The 23,514-nt window shown below is 42.2% G+C and overlaps 1 protein-coding gene across 4 annotated transcripts in view; it reads left to right on the forward strand.

Moving 5' to 3' along the window:
• The window catches only part of WBP1L (WW domain binding protein 1 like), a 60,584-nt gene that overhangs the window by 15,542 nt on the left and 21,528 nt on the right, over nt 1-23,514 (forward strand). Inside the window, exon 1 of one of the 4 annotated variants that reach the window (XM_074875189.1) lies at nt 19,953-20,239. The exons of 1 other annotated variant lie outside the window; for it this stretch is intronic. In XM_074875189.1, the coding sequence (XP_074731290.1) occupies nt 20,140-20,239 (100 nt within the window). In that variant the 5' untranslated portion in view covers nt 19,953-20,139. Of the gene's footprint in view, nt 1-19,952; nt 20,240-21,272; nt 21,400-23,514 lie in introns of those variants that run through there. 2 more of the 4 variants (XM_074875188.1, XM_074875190.1) reach the window with 2 other exon arrangements.

A 23,514-nucleotide genomic window follows, 5' to 3' on the forward strand; every position in this document is an offset into this window, starting at 1 on the left:
AACCAAATCCAACAAAAGGACTCGCATCCCCCGGGCAGGCAGGTTTGTACAGATGCTTTTTCTCTAGAGCCTTTTTGTAGGAATGGTCACAGTTGTGGTTGAGTTTACTTATGTGTGCAGGGAGAGGGACTGATGGCTATTCAAGGGAGTATTATTTTTCATCAGGGAGACTAAAGGTATTGCTACTGATCAGGAGATTTCTTTGTGTAGAGACTCTCCAATGAAATGGAGTACCTGCGCACGTGCAATACTTCTTTAAAAATGTTAAACAGGATCTGCCCTCTGATGGGAATTGTTCATTGTGCTTTTGGCTCTATCTGCCTTGCTGGCAGATGTACCATTGTGAAAGTTTTACAACCTAATAAAATATTAGAGGATGCTTCACTTCAAGAGGAAACTTGATGGCAGCATTCAGCTGATGCCTCTTTGAAACCAGGTGAGAAACGTGCCTGCCTGACTGGGACTTGGATCTGCCTCTGCAGGCACAGCACCAGGATATTCATGCAAGATTCATGGATTGCAGAGTCTGAATAGTTCTGGTAGGGTGGCTGTTACCATGCCAGGCTCTGCATATTTGGTATGATGCAGTTGAACAGATCGTGAAAATCTTAGTTTTTAATCCATTGATCATAGTGGAATTATTTGTGAGTTTCAATACAAAATGTGTCTTGATTTTTAGTGCATTTCTAAAGCCATGAAGGAGACTCTTGGGATGCTGTGTTTACCCCAGTCTAGTAGTGACTGCTGAACCTTGCAAGTACTGACTACAAAGTTGTGTTGTGTATTTGTAATATTAGGATCTTCCAGAAACTCATAGGAACCTGTTGACTGTTCTTTGTATTTTATTGCTTGTTAAAATTGCAGAAATCTAGAATCTTTTATTTCTGATGATTTCATTTATCTAATGCTTTTTCTTCCCAGGAATTATCGTCTCCTGGGATTTAAGTATTTGCTGATGCAAGTCTCTGATCACACAGAGTTAAAGAACTATCGACTGTCACATCATTAGGTCACCAGTTCAAATCTAGTCCAAAGTGGTAATGGGCATTTTTATACTCCTAATGCCTTTCATCGAGATTTATGTTTAGTTGTTTAAATTAAAACCAGAGCATTTGCCATTCAGAATTACGGATTCCAGTGGAGAATAAAGACTAGAAGCAGGTTTTTCTATAGCATAAAATCCTGATTAATTTGTGTTAGTATCTGTATATGGTTGTAGGTATACATGGTGCTTTAGGAGGAGTAAAGGTAGCATCTTTTCAGAGGAGCATGTGGTTTGCTGTATAAGATGTAATGCAGAAAGGACATCACCAAGCAGAGAAGCATAGGCATTAATCAAGTTTGGTATTTTTGGTGTGGTTTCCTATGACTTTTAAGTTACACGACCCTTTGAAGAAAGTATAGGAGAGCATAGACTTTGAGGGGAAAGAGTATTTGAAATTGGAAATGCAATGTGAGAGTGTTTTGAATGGCAACTGAAACACTTTTGGACAAAATACTTCTCAAATTCTTCCAGGCATCTGCTCTTCTAAAGAATGGTGGTTGGTTGGCTGTTCTGTTTTTTTTTTTTTTTCTCCTTGTTTCTTCTAGCATTCATGTCAAGATCTCTGTATCAAGTGTCACTTCTTCACTTCTAAATCTGACCTCTAATCTCAGGTTTCTGGTGAAGAAGTGTAGACTTCAGTTTAGAGTAAAATCTAGTACTTATAGTAACTCATTGGACTGTGCCCAGTCTGTAAAGAGCTTGAAATGGTTTGGGTTCAGCCACATGGGCTTTCGCAGTGTCACAGTTCCGCCTTGTCGATTTGTTATTCTAAAGTTGGGAAATCCTTGCAATCTCTTTGAGATGTGTTGGGATATGGAAAGCCTTGCAAATCCCTGCAGTCAGGGGCTGACCTCGTATGCTGGGATCTGCCTGCAACTGCCTCTTTTCCTGAATGTTTCCTGAGCGCTCTCTGGCTTGTTTCAGGGACCAGCTTGGCAGCGCATCAGGAATTGGTAGCTGGAGTCCTTCAGGAAAGAAGTTGAAGATGCTGAAGTATGAATTCTGGTGTCCTGGTTGTTAGAATCTGTTAGCAGAGACGTCAAGATGTGAGGAAGATAGATGTGAAAGCCGGTTCAAGTGTTCTCTTTCTTTGTGCTCCTGAGTTGAGAAATTAGGATCTGAGTTGGCTTCCCCATCCTGAAGGCTGTTGCACAGCTTCCCAGGCATCTCATGCTGTGGGAGATCACTGGTGACTTTTGTCAGTATTTGGAGGTACAAAAAGTGGGTTGTGAGGTGTGGAGACAGGAAGAAAAGATATTTAATGACATGAAAAAAAAAATACCACCCATAGAACTTGAGTTTCCACTGTGGCACTTTGTGACAGGGATTCCAGTCCTGTGGATCTTAAAAATACATTTTCATATGTGTATACTCTGTAAAGAGTCTTCAGTCATGTGGAGGTCTGAGTTCTTGGCACTCTGGGTGAAATTATGAGATCATACATTTTCATTCCTGATGCTGCTTATTGCTACCATTTTGCTGGTTATCTCAGAGACTGTTGGTAATATATTTATGACTTCCTACTTAGAATATTCAGTTATAATCAAGTATGTCAGAAGCGTTGAGCGCATATTTCTGCTTCTCTTCTGATGCTGATGTGCTTCATAAAGGCAGTATTGAAGCTCTGGTTTAGCAAAGGAATACCAACCAATAAACAATTACTGCCTGTATTTTAAGTCTCTAATTGCTTTTTGGCTTGCAACTGTGATTTCAGCCAGAAATGGTGCATGGCTAGGAATCTTTCTAAATTATCATCCATCTTTTTGCTGGAAACTAAAAGAGGAAAGCTACTGAAGTGCAAAGGAAACCTTTTTTTTTTTTTTTAGTCTGAGTCATGACAAGATTGGCAAGTGGCAAGGGAAAATTTAAATCTGGTGTTTACTTACCATAGTTAACAATGAAATCCTCCTTTACAGAAAATTATTAGAGTGAATTCTGCTTTCAGTCTCCTTGTTATTGTGGAAGAGTAAAAGCAAAGATAGTTATCTTGATTTTTATTTTTTTTAAATATATGTTTGGTCTAGGACAGGCGTAAATAAAAGAAAGGTGCCACTTTTTTACTGAATTCTCTGAAGATTGGCCTTAAAAATATGGTCATCATCAACAATTTCAAGTTTTCACAAATGAGATGACTTTGTATTGGTTTTCCCTCATTATAGGCAAATAACTAAATCATGGGATGTCCATTTCTGAAACCTGTGATCTTTTACTTAGGTATGAATTCTGGTTGTTTTCAATACATATACAAACATTAATACACTGAACTAGCATGAAAAAACATGTCAAATCTTTTGCATAGTGTAAAGTAATAGATGTTATCTATGAACATTAATGACTCTGACTCCACTTCTGATATGGTAAATTCTATTCTTTTTCTGCTGATGGAAAAAAAAAAAAAAAAAAAAATAGAAAACAGTGACTTTGCCAAGCATGAAGTCCAGTACAGTTGGAGAATGCACCACAAGTTATTTAGAGTCCCAATTCTGTTATATAAAGGCCGTAAGTTATCTTGCAAAAAAAATGGCTAATGTTAAAAAATGTGTTATCTGTCTCTTTGAAAATAGATGAAATAGATTGCAGAAGAACATATTTGTCAACAGGAAGTAACCATAAACTTAGGAGGCATGCAAGCGTCAAGCACAGCCGAACAAGACTGCAAAGAATAAAGCCAGAACCACTTTCCCCTCGCTTTTCAGGCTGTAAGTAGGACCAGAGAACACCTTTCATGAGGGTTGAATAGGCTTTTCAAACCCCTTTGGTGTGTGTGCGGTGTCTAAATAGAAGTCTTAGTGCTAGGCTTTCATGGCATGGACTGTGGGCTGCATGGAGTGAAGCTGCAGGTTGTCACCAGCCCACAGCCATGGCTATTCCACTCCCAGTGTCAAAGCAGTTTTTGGATATTAGTAAGATTTGATGTAGGTCAAATTGAACATGAGAATTTCAAGGTGTCCCTGTGTGGGTATTTGTCATGCTGCCAGATGTGCTTCACTAACTGTTGCATGCAATGAAGGACCTTTTGTGATTGCATTGATCAAGATAGTACCCTGGGTGTGTTCCTCATCCAAGGGGAAAAGTGAGGTCAGTAGGAATGAATGCTGTGCTGCAGCTCAGACTGGAAAAGAGACATTTTGGTGTCCTGAGAAGAATACGTCACAGACTTCTGCTTTGAGGCATTCAGTCTAACATGGCAGTCTTAATGTTATGTGGCAGGTGACTTTCTTGTCTTCCTTACTGGGCTGCCCTACTTGTTCAGGTGAAGGCCTCTTCTGTACTTTGTTCTCTGCTTTTTTCTCTGGCAGGGGATCCTTTCTGTTGTTCCAGTACATGTGTTTCAGCCTTGCCTGCTGTCTCCTCTTGGCTCAGAATTACCTGGTGTGTTGCTCCTTGTAGATGCAGCCAGGTGTCCCACCCTCCAGAAAGCTGGAGGCCTGGTTTCAGGTCACCTCTGCAAGTTTTTCTGGATGTGATGCACAGCATGGGAGCCATTCGGATGTTGGGCTTTCAGATATTTGAATACTGTGGTGGGAATGAAGGCAACCAGGAAAGCAGCAGACAGGAAGATCCTCCTGTCTGCTGCATCTGCCACTAGCCCTGGAGGAATAAAACCGAGATGTTCTCTTAACTATCCATTTTTTGGGTTAGGTCTGCTTCTTTGTTCAATGAGTGAAGAGTATTTTCTGTCTTGGAACACGTGCAGAAGTGGGATGGCTACATATACTGTGCTCAAAAACTCAGAGAAGCTAATATTGGCATTCTCACCATTCCCCACATCTTCTATACTGACACAATGACATTCCTTGTAAATTGATGACAAAACATATGATCTTTCTTTTTTTAGTCTTGCTCCCTTCCGCAGTTTAACTCTTCTTATGAGATGTATCTCTGATCAAAGGATATTAACAAAATCTTTATCTTCTTGGTTTTACAAATTTGGCTTTAAAATTCTCTGCTTGAAACTTGGCAAACACTGCCTTGGTATGCAAACAGTGGGGATGGGATAGGGGAAATCACTTGGCTGTTGAACAACTACATATGGGAAAGTCACATGGAGCTTTCAGTGTTTTATTTATAATTCTGCAAAGGCCTCTTCTAATGTGAAAAATAGGAGAGACCAAACAGTGGCTTCTGGAAAGCAAACAGCTATTTTTCTATGAGTAATTTATACACAAATATTAACTTCACAGATTGTAACACTATTCCCTCCCTAAATACTTTTTTTAGCCTTCAGGATGTATAACTGGGTAAACTAACATTGCAAAGAAAACCTTAACTCCTGCAGCATCTGGCTTTTTAAATTCTAATTGTGAAGCCGTAAGAGATGTTTTGTTTTCATTTAGCAAATACGTACTGAGTTTCCAGAAAGGTAACTTGATTTACAATAAGCATACCCAGTGGGAACCATATGCTTTTCACATTTGTCTTTTAATGAAGGATTAGAGTATTTCTTTCAAAATCTCTTTTCCAGAAGAACACTAGTTTTAACCATTAAGTAGTGTTTAAGTAAGAACTGAAGCTGGATTTTCAGATTTGGCTGTACATGTGAACAGACATTTCCAAACACAAGTCCTTGAAATGATTTTACTGGTTTATAATACAACCATGAGTTTTCTGTCAGCTTGATTCTGAGCAGTGTTTTGCTGATATCAATATAAGATAACTGTATTATGTGAAATTGCTTGAACAAAGATAAAGGAAGAGCGATAGAAGTGGTCTGCCTGAGGCTCTAGCATTCTCCTTTTGGTTGAATTGCTGAATATGACTAACTCTTTGCAGAATGGCATTTAAGGTTACGTTTGGAGTCATTAGGTTATAAACAGTCCACAAAATATTTTACATACTTCATATTAATATTCCTCTGAAGATCAAGATTCCCTGGGGAGAAATGAGAATATGCACCAAAAACATTCTCAGTTCTTGAGGTTTATCCACAACTTCCTAGATCACTAAAGATCAACTGTCTCATGAAGAAATTATTACAAAATATATTCTGATACAGCTGTCAGTGTTTATATGTGGGGGTATATAGTGGGTAGTGTCCTTTCTTTTAGTTGTCAGATTTTTATATTTTGGCTGGCTGGCTGAGATGTAGATTGTGACTGGAAAATCAGAAACACTTAAATTTGGTAAATTTATATGAACCTTCATGTTCAAGAATGCTTTTGAGTCCCAGGCTGTGTTGGCAAAAGACATGGCAAAAGTGTTCAGATCTTGACAGAATGTCTGTATCTGTGCTATTGAATAGAGAGGAGTCCTTTCATTTCTGTTTCTCAGTAAGTCTTGGGGTGGGGAGGGGGGTGAGTTCTTGACCTTTCTTGAAGAGGCCAGAGTGTCTCAGAGATCTGACCCACCATGTAATCTTTTGCTAAGAATAAATGTGTGTCTACTGTCAAAAACTGTCTGTTTTTGTACTAGGCACAGTCCATGTAAAACTGGGTCTGTGGGGGGACTCTGTTGTACTTGTGACAGTGGTCTTGTCTTTTGTTCTGTCATTAGCATTTACTGCCTTTACTGAATGCTTGGCATCTACAGTGGGACATCAACAGCGTGTGTGCCTGTGCTCCTTGCTTGTGTGGTCAACTGACCTAGGGCAACACTCTGAAATAAAACAAAACCTCTAGACCACCAGCCTGTCCTTTAGAAATGAATCTTATTTCAGATTCCACTGTTACTTGGCAAAATATTGGAATTTGTAGACCTGGCAGGATGGCTCTGGCAGAGTTACTACATTACAGCAATCTATCAAACCCCTGACTTAAGGGATGCAACTCAGAAGGGACATCTAGGGCATCTGTGTGCATCCAAATTTCTTCCAGCTCGTCTAGATGAGAGGCAAAAAGTGGAGGACCTGAATGGAAATCTGGTGAGAGGTGCTGTAAGCAGCAGACACCTGTGAGCTAGTTGCAGTTTACAGACTGTAGGAGCCACTGTGCGTCCTGCTCCCGGGGAGTCTAGGAAGGAGCATTTTCCATGTGTTTCAGTTTTTGGAGGTCTGGTTATCCCTCAGGGTAGTTTGAAAGCTAGTTGCAGACAATTTGACAGCAGTACTTTACACTAATGAGGAAGCAGCGGGGTTGTGCTTCCTCCAGCCTGCCTTGAAAGGAGAAGTACAGAGGCTCAGCTGTTCAGAGCTACGCGACTATAAGGCATAATAATAGCTCAAAGACTTTTCTCTAACTATACAGCTCATGCATACAGTAACTGCGTATTAGAGAACTAAACCTTGTCCAGCAAGCTTGATCCAATAGCAAAGCTGCTTGATTCACCTCTGTTACTGATCTGTTTCCAAATTGAATCCTCCAAGCATCTGGAAGGGTCTCTTAGTGCATGGTGGACATGCTGAATACCACTGGTTCTGCTAGCTTACTTTGGTAGATACAAGTTCCATTTCACTACTAAGTTTCTACATTTACAAAATACTGGTTTAGCTTTTTTGATTGAAACTTTGCTTTGGATTTCCCCAAAATTTGGGGACATTTTGATGGTCACTTTTCCTCACAGTGACTTCAGCTCTCTGTGAGCTCAGACTTCAATAAATGGTCTGCTGTGTGCTGACACTCTAAAAAGTAGTCGTGGTGTCAGTTTATGCTGAATTCTTTCCACAAATGGGGTATATGTTTTTTAAAAGTCTTAACATTTTTCGTTCTGATGCCAGACCTGCATTTTAAAGGGATCCTGAAATTTATTATCATCTTCATTATTTTTTGCTGATGTTAAAACCATCTACTAAATTGAGTTGTCTAAAACTGAAGGGACAGTAAAGGTTCTATTGTTTGTACTTAGACCTTTGGTCTAGGAATTGTATTGCAGCTAGCAGGAACACACAAAGGCTTGAGAAAAGGTTTTGCAAATACAGAGTTAGATGTAAAAAAAAAAAAGTACTCATCTAAAATTTAATGAGTAAAGTGAGTAAACTTATTCGGTAACTGACACATAGACTGAAAGGGTTTGCTGGTTCTTGAGGGGAAAAAACAGAAAATGCACTGACTCCTGGTTGTAATTCTACAGACATTAAAATGAATACTAAATGTAAAGGGGTCAAATTAAAGGAAAAGAATAAAGGAAGAAAAAGTTAATAAATGGTGAAGTGCTTCTGTCTCTAGTAAAGTACTAGAATAAATCTCTGAAGGCTTTATAAGCATCTCTAAGGCAACAGGGCACGAGGAGTATGGGTTTATCAGGAACAACCCAACCTCATAGGGGAAAAATTTTAGTTTGGTTGATTCAGTGGATGTTTTATAGCCCAACCTGAGTGAGGGAGCACATTGGTTATGGGATGCTGAGTAGGGGTCTGTGTTCAGGATTAAGTAGTAATACAGTGGGTTCATTAAGTGACTGCAGTATATGGTAAGGAGTAGTCTGTGGGGGTGATTGGGGTCCTGGAGCTGTTTGTTCTACCTCTGTGCCAACAGTTTGGGAGACAAAGAGAAAGCGCTTGAGATGCAGATGTGGGGTTGTGTGGTTTTTTTAAGATAGGAGAACAACTTGAAGAAATAGTCTGAAACCTATTTCACTTTTCCTGAGGGAAAAGTGCAGAGTACTTACGGGATGGAGAAAATCAAATAGAATCTGGGATTTTGGGATGATCAGAAATTGGGTGCAGTTTTTGCAAAAAAAAAATCAAATCTTTAATAATGTAGTAACCTGTACATCATTACTACATCATTACACCTATACAGGTGTTTTGTAATACTCCATGCTAGTAAGTGATGTGCACCATTTTGGATCCCACATTTTAAGATGGGTTTAAGTTGCAGACTGAAGAGCAGTAAAACTATGATTTAATCCTTGTAGTCTATGAAAAAAGACTTGTTTTGTATTCCGGAAGCAGTTTATAGAGGAATGGAACAATTTTCCAGATGAGCTAAGTTAAGAAGGTGACTGTGATCAGTTGTCTTGTTTTTAGTGGAGAAGAAGAAATTACTGCCTTATCTGAATTAGTGTTAATGGGAAAGAACATTGTAAGTTTTAAAGAACATCAAGCACAGGAACACATTGCCTGTTGAGGTGATGGGAAGACTAGTGATTGCAGTCATTTTAAGAACAGGTTAGAGAAATGTTGATGCTTTAGGTGCAGCAAATCATTCCCAGAGCAGTCTGACTAGGTGACTTCTTGAGAAGCCTTTCAGCCTGGTGCCTCTGGGTTTGCATCTTTCATTTTTGAACAGCCCTGATGTTGGAAGCCTGTGTTAAGGAACAAGTGCTGAAAGGTGGACAGTCCGATGGCCAGTCTGTAATTAAATCTGTAATTAAATCCTGCTTGCAAATGTTGCTGTCTGTCCCTAGGTTCTTTATGTATTTTTACTTAGAAGATGTCTTTTTCAATGGTCTGATGACTTTACAAGGTGCAGGTTGGGTCTCTGCAATGAAATTGGTTGGCTATTTTCTCACCTGTTTCCAGGAAAGGAGGGTTGGTCCTGGTTTTCCAAAGGAGATGTTCAAAATTCCTACTCCCCAAACTACCTGCTTCAGGGGAAAAATACTACTGTAGGAGCCTACAATGTGTCAGAAGTTAATACTTCTAAAAACTGAAAATACTTCCTTGACTTAGAGTTTCTTCATTCAGCAGTCACCCACAGGTCTTTGAGCTTTATGGGTGCTGAGGATGACAGGCATATTGTTCATGTTTTGAAGAAGAAAATAACTGGCTTATGACAGTTTGGGGGTTTTCAGGTTTTTTTGTTTTTAAAATTTACTGTTTTACTGTAGTCATGTTAATTAGCACCAGTTACCTTCCTGTAAAAAGGTAGGCTGTCAATCAGGTTTTGATTTTTTTTTTTTTTTTTAAAACACAGATTCATATGGACTATTTCATTTATGCTCTGGGAGAATTTAAAAGAAAAGAGTGGTTGCAAGAGTAAGAGGCCACTGGTAGTGTGATCTGGAGCAAATGCATGTCTGAAAGCCAGACTTTAGCAAGGAGAAAGCAAGTGCTTAGCCTTCTCTCTTTTCCGCAGCCTGCAACCTTGCCGCAGAGAAATGTGTGAAAGAGGTGAAGCAGTGTGGGTCACCCTGTCCTCGTTCAGACCTGCTACAGCCAGGGGAGTGTTTGCTTTATCTGCCAGTGGAATAACAAACACTAATGGAAATTACAACAGTTGGGATAAGATAATACCCATAAAGGCAGGTTATGGTGATCAGCATTTCTTCCCAAGATAAAGCTGAAATAAGTTTTTAATTATTGGGCATTGAACTATATGAAATAAAGCAGACTTATCCACAAAAGGGGAGCATATGTTGCCCATATACCTAAGGGGGAAACCCTATAGATGCCACAAAGGTGAGGGAGTGAGGCAGCGGGGTGTTGAGGGTATCTGCCTTTGGAGTGGCAAAACTGTGTGGCCTACAGGTACGTCTCTGAAAATTAGAAACTAGCTGTGATTCTAGGTGCCACCCATGCTTTTAATGCTTAAGCAAAGTGCAAACTGCATAATGCCACAGCTGATGCTGAAACATGACACTCGGACATCGCTTCCTCCCCGCCGCCTGTTCCTTACATAACCGCTGGCTGTCCCAGGGACGGCCTCTAGATGAGCTGAGCCCAACAGGAAATATTTGGGTAACCAGTGGCAGTTCTGCTAGGCATAGAAAGAATAACAGTTAGTCGTATTTAGAGTCCAGCAGTTGTAATATCTCACACAACTTTCTGGCACTGTCCCCATTTTACAGTTGGGGAAAATGCAGCAGGATGGAGGAGCTGGTGATGGGAGGCATTGAATTTTTTGTCCTGTGTGCTTGGATTGAATGAACTTTATTTGTACCTGGAAAGCTACACCTGTGAGCTCTCTGCTTTATGTAGATCATGCTTTCTGAGGGCTTTCCTGTTTGAGGCAGTCCCAAAAGCTCTCCCCTCCAGTTGGCAGAGCAACAAAGTGTGTGACCTTTTGGGGACCTTTTCTTGTCTCCCTGGTAAAGATGTGAGCCAAATCATGGCTGGTACTACAACAGGGGAGAGATTAGGCTTTAAGGTCTTGGTATTTCCTGCTGTTTCACAGACATGGGTAAACTCAGCTTGAAACTGCATTTAACCATACACTATGCTGATTTGTTTATTCCTTATTTTTGTTTACTCATAATTTCAAAATAGAGATGAGTTGATGTTTTTCTTCCAAGTTCTTGGAGAGATCCTAAGCAGGACAGTAATTAAAGTTAGAAGAGACGAGCTTGTGCTTTTAGATGAGGTTTTCTGAAGTGGTTTTTCCCTAAAGTTGCATGTTTAAAGAAGTTTTTAACTGTGGAGGTTAAGATCTGATAGCTCTTTTAGAGTTTTGTCTAGTGATTTAAAAGAGATGTTTTTAATACGGCTGTGCTGTGATCTTTTAAATTCTTGTGGTATTGAGCTTTCTTAATAGTTAAACTTGTGGTTTCCTTTAATTCTTCACTTTGGTTGTGTGAAGATATATGTACGTGATCTTTAGTGCTCTTCATTTCCAGAAGTCTTCCTGTCTTTTTTGCTAGTCAGACCATGCCACATGGAAGGGCTTTCCTGGTGTTTGTGCCAGGCTCTAACCACAAACTCTGAGCCTCAGCCTACCTGTAGCAGTTCAGATGAGTTTACTTTTTCTTCTAGATAACAGAAATCCTGTAAAACTAGGTACTACACAGCCTACTGGCGTAATTGACAGACTCAGTTTTGGGAGCACTGTATTATGATCCATGTGTATTTTCTAAGAGGAAGAAGACTCAGTTAAACCAGTTGTTTGTGGTTTGTGTACTGCAAACCCAGTTATCTGCAATCCAGAGCCTACCTATTGATGGGGATGTAGGTGCCACAGCAGGGCCTGGAGTATAAAGTCCAGGGATAATAGTAGAAAAGTGCTTGAGGCTGTGCAGATACAGGGCAGTTTGATGATGTTTCTTTGCCTTAGCATATAACCTATGTGATGCTGTTCTGCTGTGTAACATCAAACCATAATATCCAGCAAGGTACTTGGAGAAAGAGGCAGCTGCTGATGTCTCTTTCCCTAAAGGATTTCCCAGAAAATCTGTTCCTCTCAAGAAGGGTAAGGGCCATATAGAAGTGGTGCTTTGCTGGAAACGGAAACTTAATTCTCAGAACTCAGTAAAAGAACCTATTTCTTGTAAAATGAGCTGAGGAAAACAAGACTGCTGGGATTTTGGGGGCATTTCTAAATTTGTTCGAGATGTAAACTTAAGCTCAGAAAAGATGAACAAACTTCAGAAAGATCTGACCAGGCTGTATGTGTAACACATCACCTGGCAAAGCCGTATGTGATGAGAAAGCCATTTTAACTAATTATGTGCCTCTTGTCAGGTTAACTAACTGCACCATTCTTGAAGAAGGAGCTGAGCATCTTTGGGCAATTGGATGCCCATTTGACACCACTACTTCTGAACAAGATGTGGGTTTTAGGTTTATAAGAAAAGTAGCAGAGGCTAACATCAAAATACTTCCTAATTTGCAGGGATACCATCACTTTAAATTACATGCATCTGTACACATGTGATTACCTATCACATGTGCTATCTATTCACATCTCTGGGTGTTTCCCATGGTCAACATGCCTGTGTCTTGTCTGTGAGACTGAATTTTATCTGCATTTTGCGGAGCAGCACTTGAGGGTGCAAAACGGGCAAAAGGCCATGACCTTTCTTGGGTTTTGTCTTCTTGCTTACAGTGACATGATGCAATTTGGCTGATCCCTGACCCTCTACTCCTGCTCCAGACTTCTGTCTTAGATATCTCTTGGTGATGAAATGCCATGTAACTGCCCCTGTCTTCAGTGGGTTCTGTTTTTGTGGTAGGTTCTTTTTAAACACATTTGCAGGCTGAGAGAGATCACGTCCTGCTTGATCTGCAGGGGGGCTTGTTTCTGTGCTAGTTGGGCCCAGATAATTGCTCCATGTATATAAGTATCCTTCTCTTTGAGGATTTATAAGATAAGATAGTCTGCTGTATAATTGCCTGTTGGCTTAGACCCTGATGAAAAATCCCTCTCCTAGGATCCCAGACGGTTGTTTGGAGCAGCATTATGCCGTAAAGTCTAGAGGCAATAGAAGAGTAAGGAAGAAAACCTTAAAATCAATGCTAGTCACCCCAGCACTAGTGCTGTTAGCTTTGGCAAATCCTGTCTCAACAATAAAGCCAGCTGCCATTTTGGCATCAAGACAGACAGACTTGGCATCAGCCCCTCTGGCACCAAAAAAAATGCTTCGTGGGAGCTGGCACCAACACTGTGAAACAAGGGTAAGGCCCAAGGGAAATGCCAAGCAGACATGAAATGAGCACTAAAAATAGTGAGTTGCTGTCATTTGGAGAGAAAGCAAATAGCACTTCTAAGAGTAGGGCATCTAAGATCTCCATCAAGGTTGTGCTGGTAAGCAGCTTTGGGACAATGCTGTCTCTTGTGATGATGTGACCAAAGGACACACACAGGCTGTATTTTTGGTACCCACATGGTGCAAGACTCTAAAACTAGAACAGACGCTTACCGTCTTGATTCCACATTTGGGGGATCCTGTTACTGTCTGCAGGCTCTGCCTTCTTCCCTGTCTGGAGCAGATTGTCTCCTCTTGAGCTGTTAGCAGAGGTCCTGTTTGCATACACGGGCATAAGGAAAACAAGAGCTCTAGTGCCAGAAAGCAAAGAGCCAGGCTAGTGTCCCTGTACCACCCTGGACACAGTAGCCCTCCTGGAGACAGTCTTGTCAAATGTTTAACAGCTGAACTCCCCCCTCCCTCCTCCTTCTTCGCCTCCCAGCAGGCTCAGAGAAAGCCGAGTAGCCTTTCCAGTGACTTCATTACCTACTCCAGACTAAAACTGAAGCCTGATATCAGTGCGCAAAACCTGGGAATGCTAAGGGGGCAGAATCGACCCTGTCTCCACTAAAGCAGTTAGTGTCACCTCTCAATAGGGCAGTTTCAACTCTTTAGTCCCCCTCTGCCTCAGCAACAAAGGACTTTAAAGCTTTTTAAGACCTCTGGGATTGAATGGCAGGCCTGGGTATTGAAACAGTGGACATACAAAATAGATGATGCAAAGAGTCTTTGGTGTTAAAATTACATTGGCTTGGCCACAGCTCTGCTGCTGTGAAGAAAAGCATGCTGGACCTGTGGCTATCATTTTCTCCTCCTTGGGGAAAAAGCAGTGGGAAACAATGTCACTGAGGGCTGAAAATTTCAAGCTACACTTAGCAAAAACTATTTTGGTCTCAGAGAAGGACCCTGGACTTCTCATTGCCACCACTCTCCCATCAGCTAAACAGCAGAGTGGGTAGAAGTGTCTGGGACAGCCTGGATGTGGCCTCTTTTGTCTCCTCTGTCTGATGGGTGTTGGAGAGGACTCCTCATGGATATCTCCTTCACATCCACCCCTTGTCTGCTCCCTGCCCTTTCTTGAGTGCCCTTATGATAGCTTAATACAGAAAGTAGCTTCAGAGGAGGGATTGCTTGCTGTACAACAGTGCAAAGGAAGGTGCTTTACTGTTGGTATTTCTTCACCCACGTATGAAAATTGGAAGACAGGCTCCTGCTGAAATACCAGGTGACAGTGGGTAGTGGCTTCTTCTGCAATGCCCCCTCCTTTGATTCAGGGCTCACATGTAGCTTTCAGGTGGAGGATGTGGTGCATATTTCGCTTCTCCGCTTGGCTGTCAATTGTTCAGGATTCAACTGGAATCAAGATTCAATTGGAATCAAGCATGAGCTATTGCCATTGGGGCTCTCTGCAACACTGAGCGTGTTGTGAAGTGCGCAGCCTCTTCCTCCCTGGTTAACCAGTTACTTGGAGACAAAGACAGGTGACAGCAGTGAGGTTGAAATGCACTGTACCTTTTTGCTTATCTTGACTTAGTAAGCTGCAAAAGTTTCTTGCACTTCTAAACCACTGAGCTGACAGAAGTGGTGACAGGCAGCAGGGAAGAAGGACCTGCCCAAGGACAGATTCTAACTACTGCAAGCCCTTGTGCTTCATTGCACATTAAAATGTGTTGATCCAGCAGACTGGTTGCAGCACTGGCTCACAAACCAGTTCCAAAACGTATGGTGTCTTTTCCTGCAGTTATTCTTTGCTCTCTCTAACAATGATTAAGTTGGCTTGGCCTGACAAACAGTAAATTCGAGTGACTTCAGTGTCCTTGTTTGTAGTTGAACTGGGGGCCCACTTTAACCCACTCCTAAATAACACAGTAGTACTAGACACAAGGGGTGTGAAGGTTTGTTTTGGACCATGTGTCCTCTAAGCAATAGAGTAGATACTCTGGGTCCTGTAGGTGCTGGGAAATTATCAGACTGACCTGTTCCTGTTTGTCCTCTGGAATTTGTTGATGACGTTCTTTGTAGGCAGTGCCAATGCTATATGTTACATGAACCCAGGACACGTGGTCCTCATGGAGAGTCATCGTGTTCTCGTAATGGTGCTGTCAGGGTGGGGAAGTAGACCTTCACTCTTCAGGGATCAACAACAAGTGGGTGAATTTTGTGGGCAGGTAGCCAGCCAGAAATGGTTTCCAGGCAGATCCAGCATTGCATTGCTGTTCCAGCACTGGTGATCTCCCAATGTCTCATGCTGGTTTTGCTAGCAAGCAAGCCTCTTTAGAACGTTTGCTGTCCAGGCAGATAGATCTTGGTTGTTCCTGGATGTCGCTTTATTGTAGAGAACCAGAGATCTGCTTTCATGCCTGTCTGTTTCTTTCCCTTTTTTCTTTATTGCCAGAGCCATCCCCAGGATGGGGAAGGGCAAAATCACCCTCATTCAGGTTGCTGCTTTCACACTTTGGTTCGAGTGCCTGGTAGACTTGTGTAGTCTCAGTTCTTAGCACCCAGGGCTGTGGGCTGACTAATGAAAATGAACAGCTGATGCTCCAGGGATGCTCCTGTTACCAACATGAAAATAACAGAGTGCACTGGGGCAAACGGAAGAGTCATTAGATAAAATTGTTTCAACTTTATGTATGGTCAACCTGTATATATGCAGCTGCAGAACCATGGTATTAAAGTTTAATTGAGGGGATATTACACACCACCCATATTTACTGTTCAAAACCTCTCCCTGTCTAGAACTCTAATAATGGAGCAACTGAGAGTAGCCTTGTGCTTCAAGCCTCACAGATTTGAGCTGTGCAACTTCAATTTTTGTTCCAATCATGTTGTCATAACTGGTTTATATAAAGGTCAAGCTGTCTACTCTGGGGGTATTGAAATGGATATTGTATCTCGTTTACAGCCCCAAAAGCCAACCAGATTCTGGGCTGCATCAAAAGAAGTGTGGTCAGTAGGTCGAGGGAGGTGATTCTGCCCTCCTGAGACCCCACCTGGAATACTGTGTTCAGCTCTGGAGCCCCCAATACAAGAAGGATATAGAACTGTTAGAACAAGTCCAGAGGAGGGCTACCCAGATGATCAGAGGGCTGGAACACCTCTCCTATGAGGACAGGCTGAGAGAGTTGGGCTTGTTCAGCCTGGAAAAGAGAAGGCTCCAGGGGGACCTCATAGTGGCCTTCCAGTACCTGAAGGGTGCCTGCAAGAAGGCTGGGGAGGGACTTTTTACAAGGAACTGTAATGACAGGACGAGGGGTAATAGGTGGAAGCTGAGGGAGGGGAGGTTTAGATTAAATATAAGGAAGAAGTTTTTTACTGTGAGGGTGGTGAGGCACTGGAACAGGTTGCCCAAGGAGGTTGAGGATGCCCCATCCCTGGAGGTGTTCAGAGCCAGGTTGGATGGAGCCTTGAGCAACCTGATCTAGTGGGAGGTGTCCCTGCCATAGCAGAGGGGTTGGAACTAGACAATCTTTGAGGTCCCTTTCAACCCAAACCATTCTGTGATTCTATGATCTTGCTGGGTTACTAAACCTGCTTGCAAGCATTGCATGACAATATCTGAGGTCAAGAGGCACAGTGTGTTGGGCTTGTGAAGGTGTCAAGTAGCATCCTTTGCTTGACATGATGCTTGGAGCAGATGGCATGTTCAGAGAGCAGTCCTTAAGACTGATAAAACCTAGAGGTCTTCATTACCCTTCTTCAAAATAAACTTGCTCACCATTATCCTGTAGTGGGATCCACACCAACATGCCAAAAAAGGATGGTTGTTGGCTTCCTAAACAAGCAAATTTTCTAAATAGCGTAGATACCATAATCTCTCCCGACATTAGCCCCGATTTTTCAGAGCCTTCAAGAGATTAATCTACAGAGAAACAGTAAAAACTTGTGTTTGCTCTGTTTGTTGTATCTCAGATAGACACACTCTTGTGTCATAGATGGGTGGCCTTTGCAGATGTTAAACTCCAGGTTTTTATAAAGGAAGTGAAACCCATGCTTGAGCCTCCCCTTAGAGCTGCTCTTGCTTTCATTTAAAATAATTATTACTTCAGCTCTGGTTTCCCCCCAAGCAGAGAGCAGTAGAAAATTAGAAAGGTTTTGGAGATGGGCAATAAGCAGCTGAAGGCTTCAGGAAAAGATTTCACGTTAAGAGGATAGGGAAGATTGATACCCTTTATAAGAAGATAGCTAACAGGTACAGAGTAATGACTGGGTGAGAAGATGGATGGAGACTTCTGTTCCCACCTGCTAATAATACGAAAGTCAGATTAGAAGGTGGTGAATTCACTCCTGATGAAAGGAACTATTTGTTCACAACCACTGTCTATGAATCTCGTTACCACAAGACAAAGCATTGGGGTAAGAACCTATGAACTTAAAAAAACAGAATAGGGAGTAAAATGATACCAGCTAGAATATCCAAAGCAGTTGCAATGATTAGGAGAACCTAGGTGTTTTGAAAAGGTTCTGAGTGTATTGATTAGGGTATTATAGGGGTATGAGCTAACTTGTTCAGCTTTTTTTTTTTTTTTGCCCCTCTCCAGCGCTTTTTCAATAGTCACTTGTAGCAGAGTTTGTGGAGTGTGCTACCGACCGCTGTTACTCAGACTGGGAAAGAGGGTGGCTGTTGCTGCTACAGTCAAATGTGGTAATGCCTGCTTGCAAACCACCTTTTTTGTGTTAGTCTTTCCAGGATTGCTAAATTAACACATAAACTAGGATGCTTTTCCACTAAGTTACTGCCTTTGATAGTCCTTCACAACTTGTCTTAGATCTGGAATGATGTTTCGCCTTTTGAATATGTGCTGGGGGAGAGGCGGGTGGTTAAAGTTAGATTCCTTCTGACAGTAGGGATTTAGAAACTGCTGCATTGGCTCAGCCCTGGGATCTGCCTAGTCCAGGGCTCTGGATAGCAACAGCCAAAATCGGGTATTTCAAAGGACAGCGTGAGGCCACAGAAGAGATTACTAAAACAGAAAGCTGTCCTTTTATATCACTGGTGTTTATCCATAGAATTGGAAAAGCAAAGGTTGAGAGTTTGTTTGATCCAAGAGCACAAAAGCTGGAAAATCCCATTGCCTAGCTGATGCTAGTTAACGCTGAGGTTTTGTATCCTCCAGGAAATTACTTGTGTGCCTGTTTTCTCTTAGGAAAAACAAAGTGTCCTTACCTTAAACAGCAAGTTTATATGGTGGCTTTAAGATGGTGTAAAAATAAGTAATGCTTGTATATAGCCTCTCAGCCTATTTGTGTAGAGGACACCCACAGTGGGGTTCTCATTTGGGAAACAACGCTGGGCTGGGCTGGGAGGAGGCAGCAGCAGTGGTCACTGAGGGGTTTTGGCATGTGGAAAACGGGTGTCTTTTTCTGACACTGCTGCAAGCTATCTGGCTGTCTTGGGGGGGGTGTCTGTTCTGGTTTGTTTTTTGTTTTTTGTTTTTCCTTTTTTACATTTTTTTTCCCTGCTGTTGCAAATAAGCATTTGTAAGAATTACATGTGGTTTCTCTCTCTCTCTCTCTCTCTTCTGAAGTCCTGAAATTATTGTTAAAACTGCTACTAAAAAAGGGATTCAGTGAAGTCTCTATGGAAAAAAAGTATATTCCTTCCCTCATCAAATATTTTAATGTGTCAAGCTCCAAAAGCCAGAGAGGCCAAACAAGGGGAGTTGCCCCTTTCTCAAATATCCATGGAGCTGCTGCTGGGGCACTTGGGAGTGGTGATGGTGTCCTAGTCATGTGTGTGTGTGTGTCCCCGACAGACGCGGACAGCTGCTGATTAAAGAGAAGCATGAAAAAAAGAGGTTGCTGAACTTTCAAAGTGGAGGTAGAAAAGGGAGTTAAATTTAGATTACCTTCTGCAGTATCATCTCCTACACCGCTGTGGAACTTGCTGTACTCCTTGCTTGGGAGAGGACAAACAAGACATGCCATCCTGGGCACCAGATGATAAATTTGTTTATAAGGCTTAATTGCCCCTTGGCATGAAAATGTGAAATGAGCTCAAGTAGAATGAGAAACCGTCCGTCAGGGCTAGCCGTGTTTCTTTGGGGAGAGGTGGGTTAAAATGTCTTCCCATCACCTGTCTGAGGCTGGAGAGGCCCAATCCTGATCCTACTGAAATCAGGGGAATTGTTGCTGTTTCTTTAGTGGGACGGTTGTTATCTGGAGGGGCTGAGAGTTGAACCGTGCTGTAAGAGTTGCTCAGAAAAAATGGAGCCGTGGTGGTGGGCAGAAGAAGACATGGGAGTCTTCTGGATCTGTGAAAGCTTTACCCACGTCTCTGGAATCTGGAGATACTTGGAGAAACCATGGTGGTTGCTCCTAGGGCTCCAGTGCTGTTCAGCAAGCAGCATCAAACTTGGCTTTCTTCTCAAAAATAGATTAAATGTCTATTTTTGCTTAGCGATGATTAAATCATCACTGAGGAGCTGTCGGCCCTTGCCAACGTTTTTAACAGATTCCCCTCCACTTGCAGCATGCAGTTAGGGAGGAGAGCCAGGTCCCGCGCAGGCAGTGCTGCCCAACAGCATGCAGGTCCCGTTTGCGGCAAGCTGCCTGGTGTTACCCAGCAGCTGTCTGAAGGTTCAGGGCTTTTTTTTTTTTTTTTTGTTTTTTTTTTTTCAGAACTGCCCGACCTGATGTCATTTCCCTCTTGCAAACACCCTGGCTGGTCTGCGTCTGAGATATGTCACAGAGAGTGGGAGGAGGAGGAGGGGGAGCCAGTGAGTGCGTGCAGTGTCCCAGGACCCTGTTTACTTTGCATTCCCAGCTGAGGAAGCCCTGGTTTAAATAGGATCGGAGGAGCAGGCTGCCCACAGCAGATGAGGAAATGGTCACTGTGGGGCTTTAAATTTCTGCCTTTCCATGCGCTGGTGCGGAGGATGAGCCTGCAGGATGCCTTTCCTCCTGGGTCTCAGACAGGTAACCGGCTTCGGTGCAGTGGGAGCTGCTCACTCAGGTGGAGGATGTGACCGATTGCTTTTATTTTTATTGCACCCTCCCCAAGGAAATTATTTCAGACTTTCCCAAAACGGAACTGTACAAACAGCACATCCCCACCCGTGGCGTTTGATCGGGGAGCACGGTAGCGTGAGAGCCGCTTTTTATTAGCGAGGAAAGAGCAAAACTGCAAGCCAGGGGAAGAACCTCTGTTGTTGTTGTAGGCTTTGCAGCAGGGTGGTTCTTTGTGTTGAGCTCCAGTGCGGTTTTTGTTTGGTTGGGTTTTAGGGTACTTTCTACAGTCCTTAACATGGAATTGTGTTTACATTGCTTAAAAACATGCCAAACTGAACCGTTTTCTTGTGTGGGCAGTATTTTAAGCGTTAAACTGTGGGGTTTTTTAAAAAAAACACATAAAAGAGACATTTATATATATCTCATCTCTGGCAAAGGTCATGAAATGGAAAATGGCAACGTACTGTGACCCCCAGCTTGGTGACTTTTTAATTGTTCTGGGAGAGTTTGAGCTTGAACAAGAAACTTGGGATAATTTAATAGCTGGTAATGTCGAGTGGAATGAGAAACGGTAGCAACTGCCCAGCTGCTCCCCTCTGGAGGAGGTGCCAACTATTTGTTCCTAGGCTCAGGGAGAGCAAACCCTTTTTTTGGTCTGGGAGGCACGTCTGTAGGGGAATCTAACTGTAAACTCTTCCCAGCACTGCTGGGATCTGTAATCCACAATAAATAGATATTACATGATATCAGAGTGCTGCTTGCAGTTTTTCATTTAGAATTAAAAATTCAAGATCAGACCATAGCATGTTTTAAACTACCTACTTTCAGTTGTTTAGAAACGAAGGCAAAAGCACTTAAGCACACTGCTGAGTAAACAGTGCTGTCTCTTTTTCCTTATCAGTTCAGTTTTTGGTGAAATGCAGCTCCCCCCCCTTCCCTCCCACCCTGCTGAACTTGAAAACAGTTTTACATAAGAAACTACCTCTAGTACAATGACCTTCTGTAATTGAATGCAATAGCTATAATAACAGTTCACTTGTTAGCACTCAGGGCAAAGAGACTTTCCCTAAAAACCTCAGAAGTCAACCAAGGAGGGGAATTTGGGCATGAAGTCTGAACGGCTTTAGGTAACTCTCAACTTGCAGTGAGACACAGGCTGGCTTGAATGTTGAGATTGAGTCTCATGAGTGTGTTTTTCTCTAAAGTTCCTATTTCTAAATCAATCTTTTTGTTTTAGAGAGGTATTTGGGATGATTGAGGTGCTGCATAAGGTGTAAAACCAGAAGTTGGGTGTAATTTGGCTTCATTTGCTCAAACTGTGAACATCTTGTTATCACAGTGGGCTGGATGGTACTTTTTTCTCTGCTTGTAACTTTTTGGTGTGGATACAGAGGCATTTACAGGAAGCAGAAAAAAGGTGTTGCCTCTAGAACACAAGAGCAAAGCTCTTGACTATTTTTATCCACTAATGAAGGATATAGTGGGAAAGAGCTGCTTGTGGAGCTGCTTGAACTTTTCTCAGTTTGAATAATTTTGAGTTTTAATAATTTTTGGACTTTAAAAAAATTGTGTTTGTCCTGCATGCATATAGCATTCAGAAATTTCTTTTTCTACTTCTAAAAAAGCAGAAAAAAAGGGTTGTTAGTGAACAGTGCTATTTAAAAGTGTGGGAGGAATTCAGGAACATCTCGTCACCTCTATTGTCTCCTGTGTTTGCACTCGGACTCTAAACGCTTGATTGTCTGGGCTGTCCTTTGTTGTTGTTCCCACTCAAGACAAGGGGTGCTGATCCTGGGCTGCACCTCGAAGGCACAGGGCAGAGGTGCCGAGTGGGGTGCCCTCCCGTGAGCTGCGTGATGAGAACGAAACGGTCTCGGGGAGAGCCTCGGTAAGAGCCTCGGCTCCCCGGGACAGGCACCCCTTGCTCACTGCTGCACTGCACTAACTGGTTCCCCTGGATCTGCCTTCACTACTTTGGGACCCAGTGGCATTGCAGCACAACAGATGGACTGCCAAACACATGGTAAAAATAGGGTGTTTGGTTTGGGGGTTTTCTTGTTGTTGTTGCAGTGAGGATGAGGTTTAAGTGCCTAAAAAGCTAGGTCAGCTCTATCTGACATCAGTGCAATGTCAGTGTTTAAAGCTTCTGTCCCAGGAAACATAATTGTAGAGGATCTCAGCTTTCAGTTTTAAGTGAGCATTTCCTCTTAGGGTTGCAGGTGGAAGCTTGAACATGTTCATCTAGTTCACTTCATAGATATAAAAGGAAAAAAAATTGTTTAAAATGTTGGATTGCTAACCTTTTCAGTATTATTTTTAACTGCTTGAGGTTTTCAGTGTTGTCAACTGGTGGTTTTAAACAACAAAATACAAGACAGCCTCCTCAAAGCTGTAATTTCCTAGAAGTGTCTATCTTTAATGCGAAAGGGCTGGGACTACAGCTGGGAAGCTTCTAGCAAGGCGTGAAGGAAGTAAACACTTTCACATGGTGCTTAAAACACGAATGTGCCGTTCTTAGAGCCTGAAAGTGAAACTTGCGATAAACAAAAATGAAACCTGCTCATATTGAAATATATCAAAGTATCCACTCTCTGTGAAAGGACAGTGTTCCTTTAAAGATTGTTGGACTATTTCTCCAAGATAAATGCATGCAGCAGACCAATTTGTTCCTCGGATAAAGGTTAATAAAACCTCAGAGGTTCTGCGTCTGCTGGGGGTGAAGATGGGTCTGCTGTGGCTGATTAATCATGGTGATTTAAACATAATTCTTCTGATGCTGGCATTAGCGAAGCAATAAATGTTGTGGATTAGCATTCCCATTTTGGAGATCTTTATTGTGCCTGGGACAGCTCAGAGGCACCATTCCTCCCCCACTTATTATACTTCAAGTATTTGGATGTTTGCACTTCACACACTTTGTTTTGCTGAATATGGAAAAAAAAAAAAAAATTGTGGTGGGTGTTCTATGAAGAAATGTCCAGACTTGATTTATTTCCTGGCCTCAGTCGTCTGTCGTAAGGCAGGCTTACAGGAATTTATCCCCTGTCATGCTGGCAGGGTTTGGCACCCGAAGTTCCAGTAACTCCCAGCAATCAAAGCTGGTTTCATCTTTACCAATCTTAAGTGCTTTTGTTAAATTGGTCCCTCCAAAGGCACAGCACTTGCTTAGATGGTGGATTTTTGCTTTTATGTTCCAAAGGACTGAGAAGTGTAGTGTTTATGAAGATGGGAGATGACTGGGA

Source organism: Strix uralensis, chromosome 7 (assembly GCF_047716275.1).
Source record: "Strix uralensis isolate ZFMK-TIS-50842 chromosome 7, bStrUra1, whole genome shotgun sequence".
In the NCBI taxonomy this organism is placed as follows: domain Eukaryota; kingdom Metazoa; phylum Chordata; class Aves; order Strigiformes; family Strigidae; genus Strix; species Strix uralensis.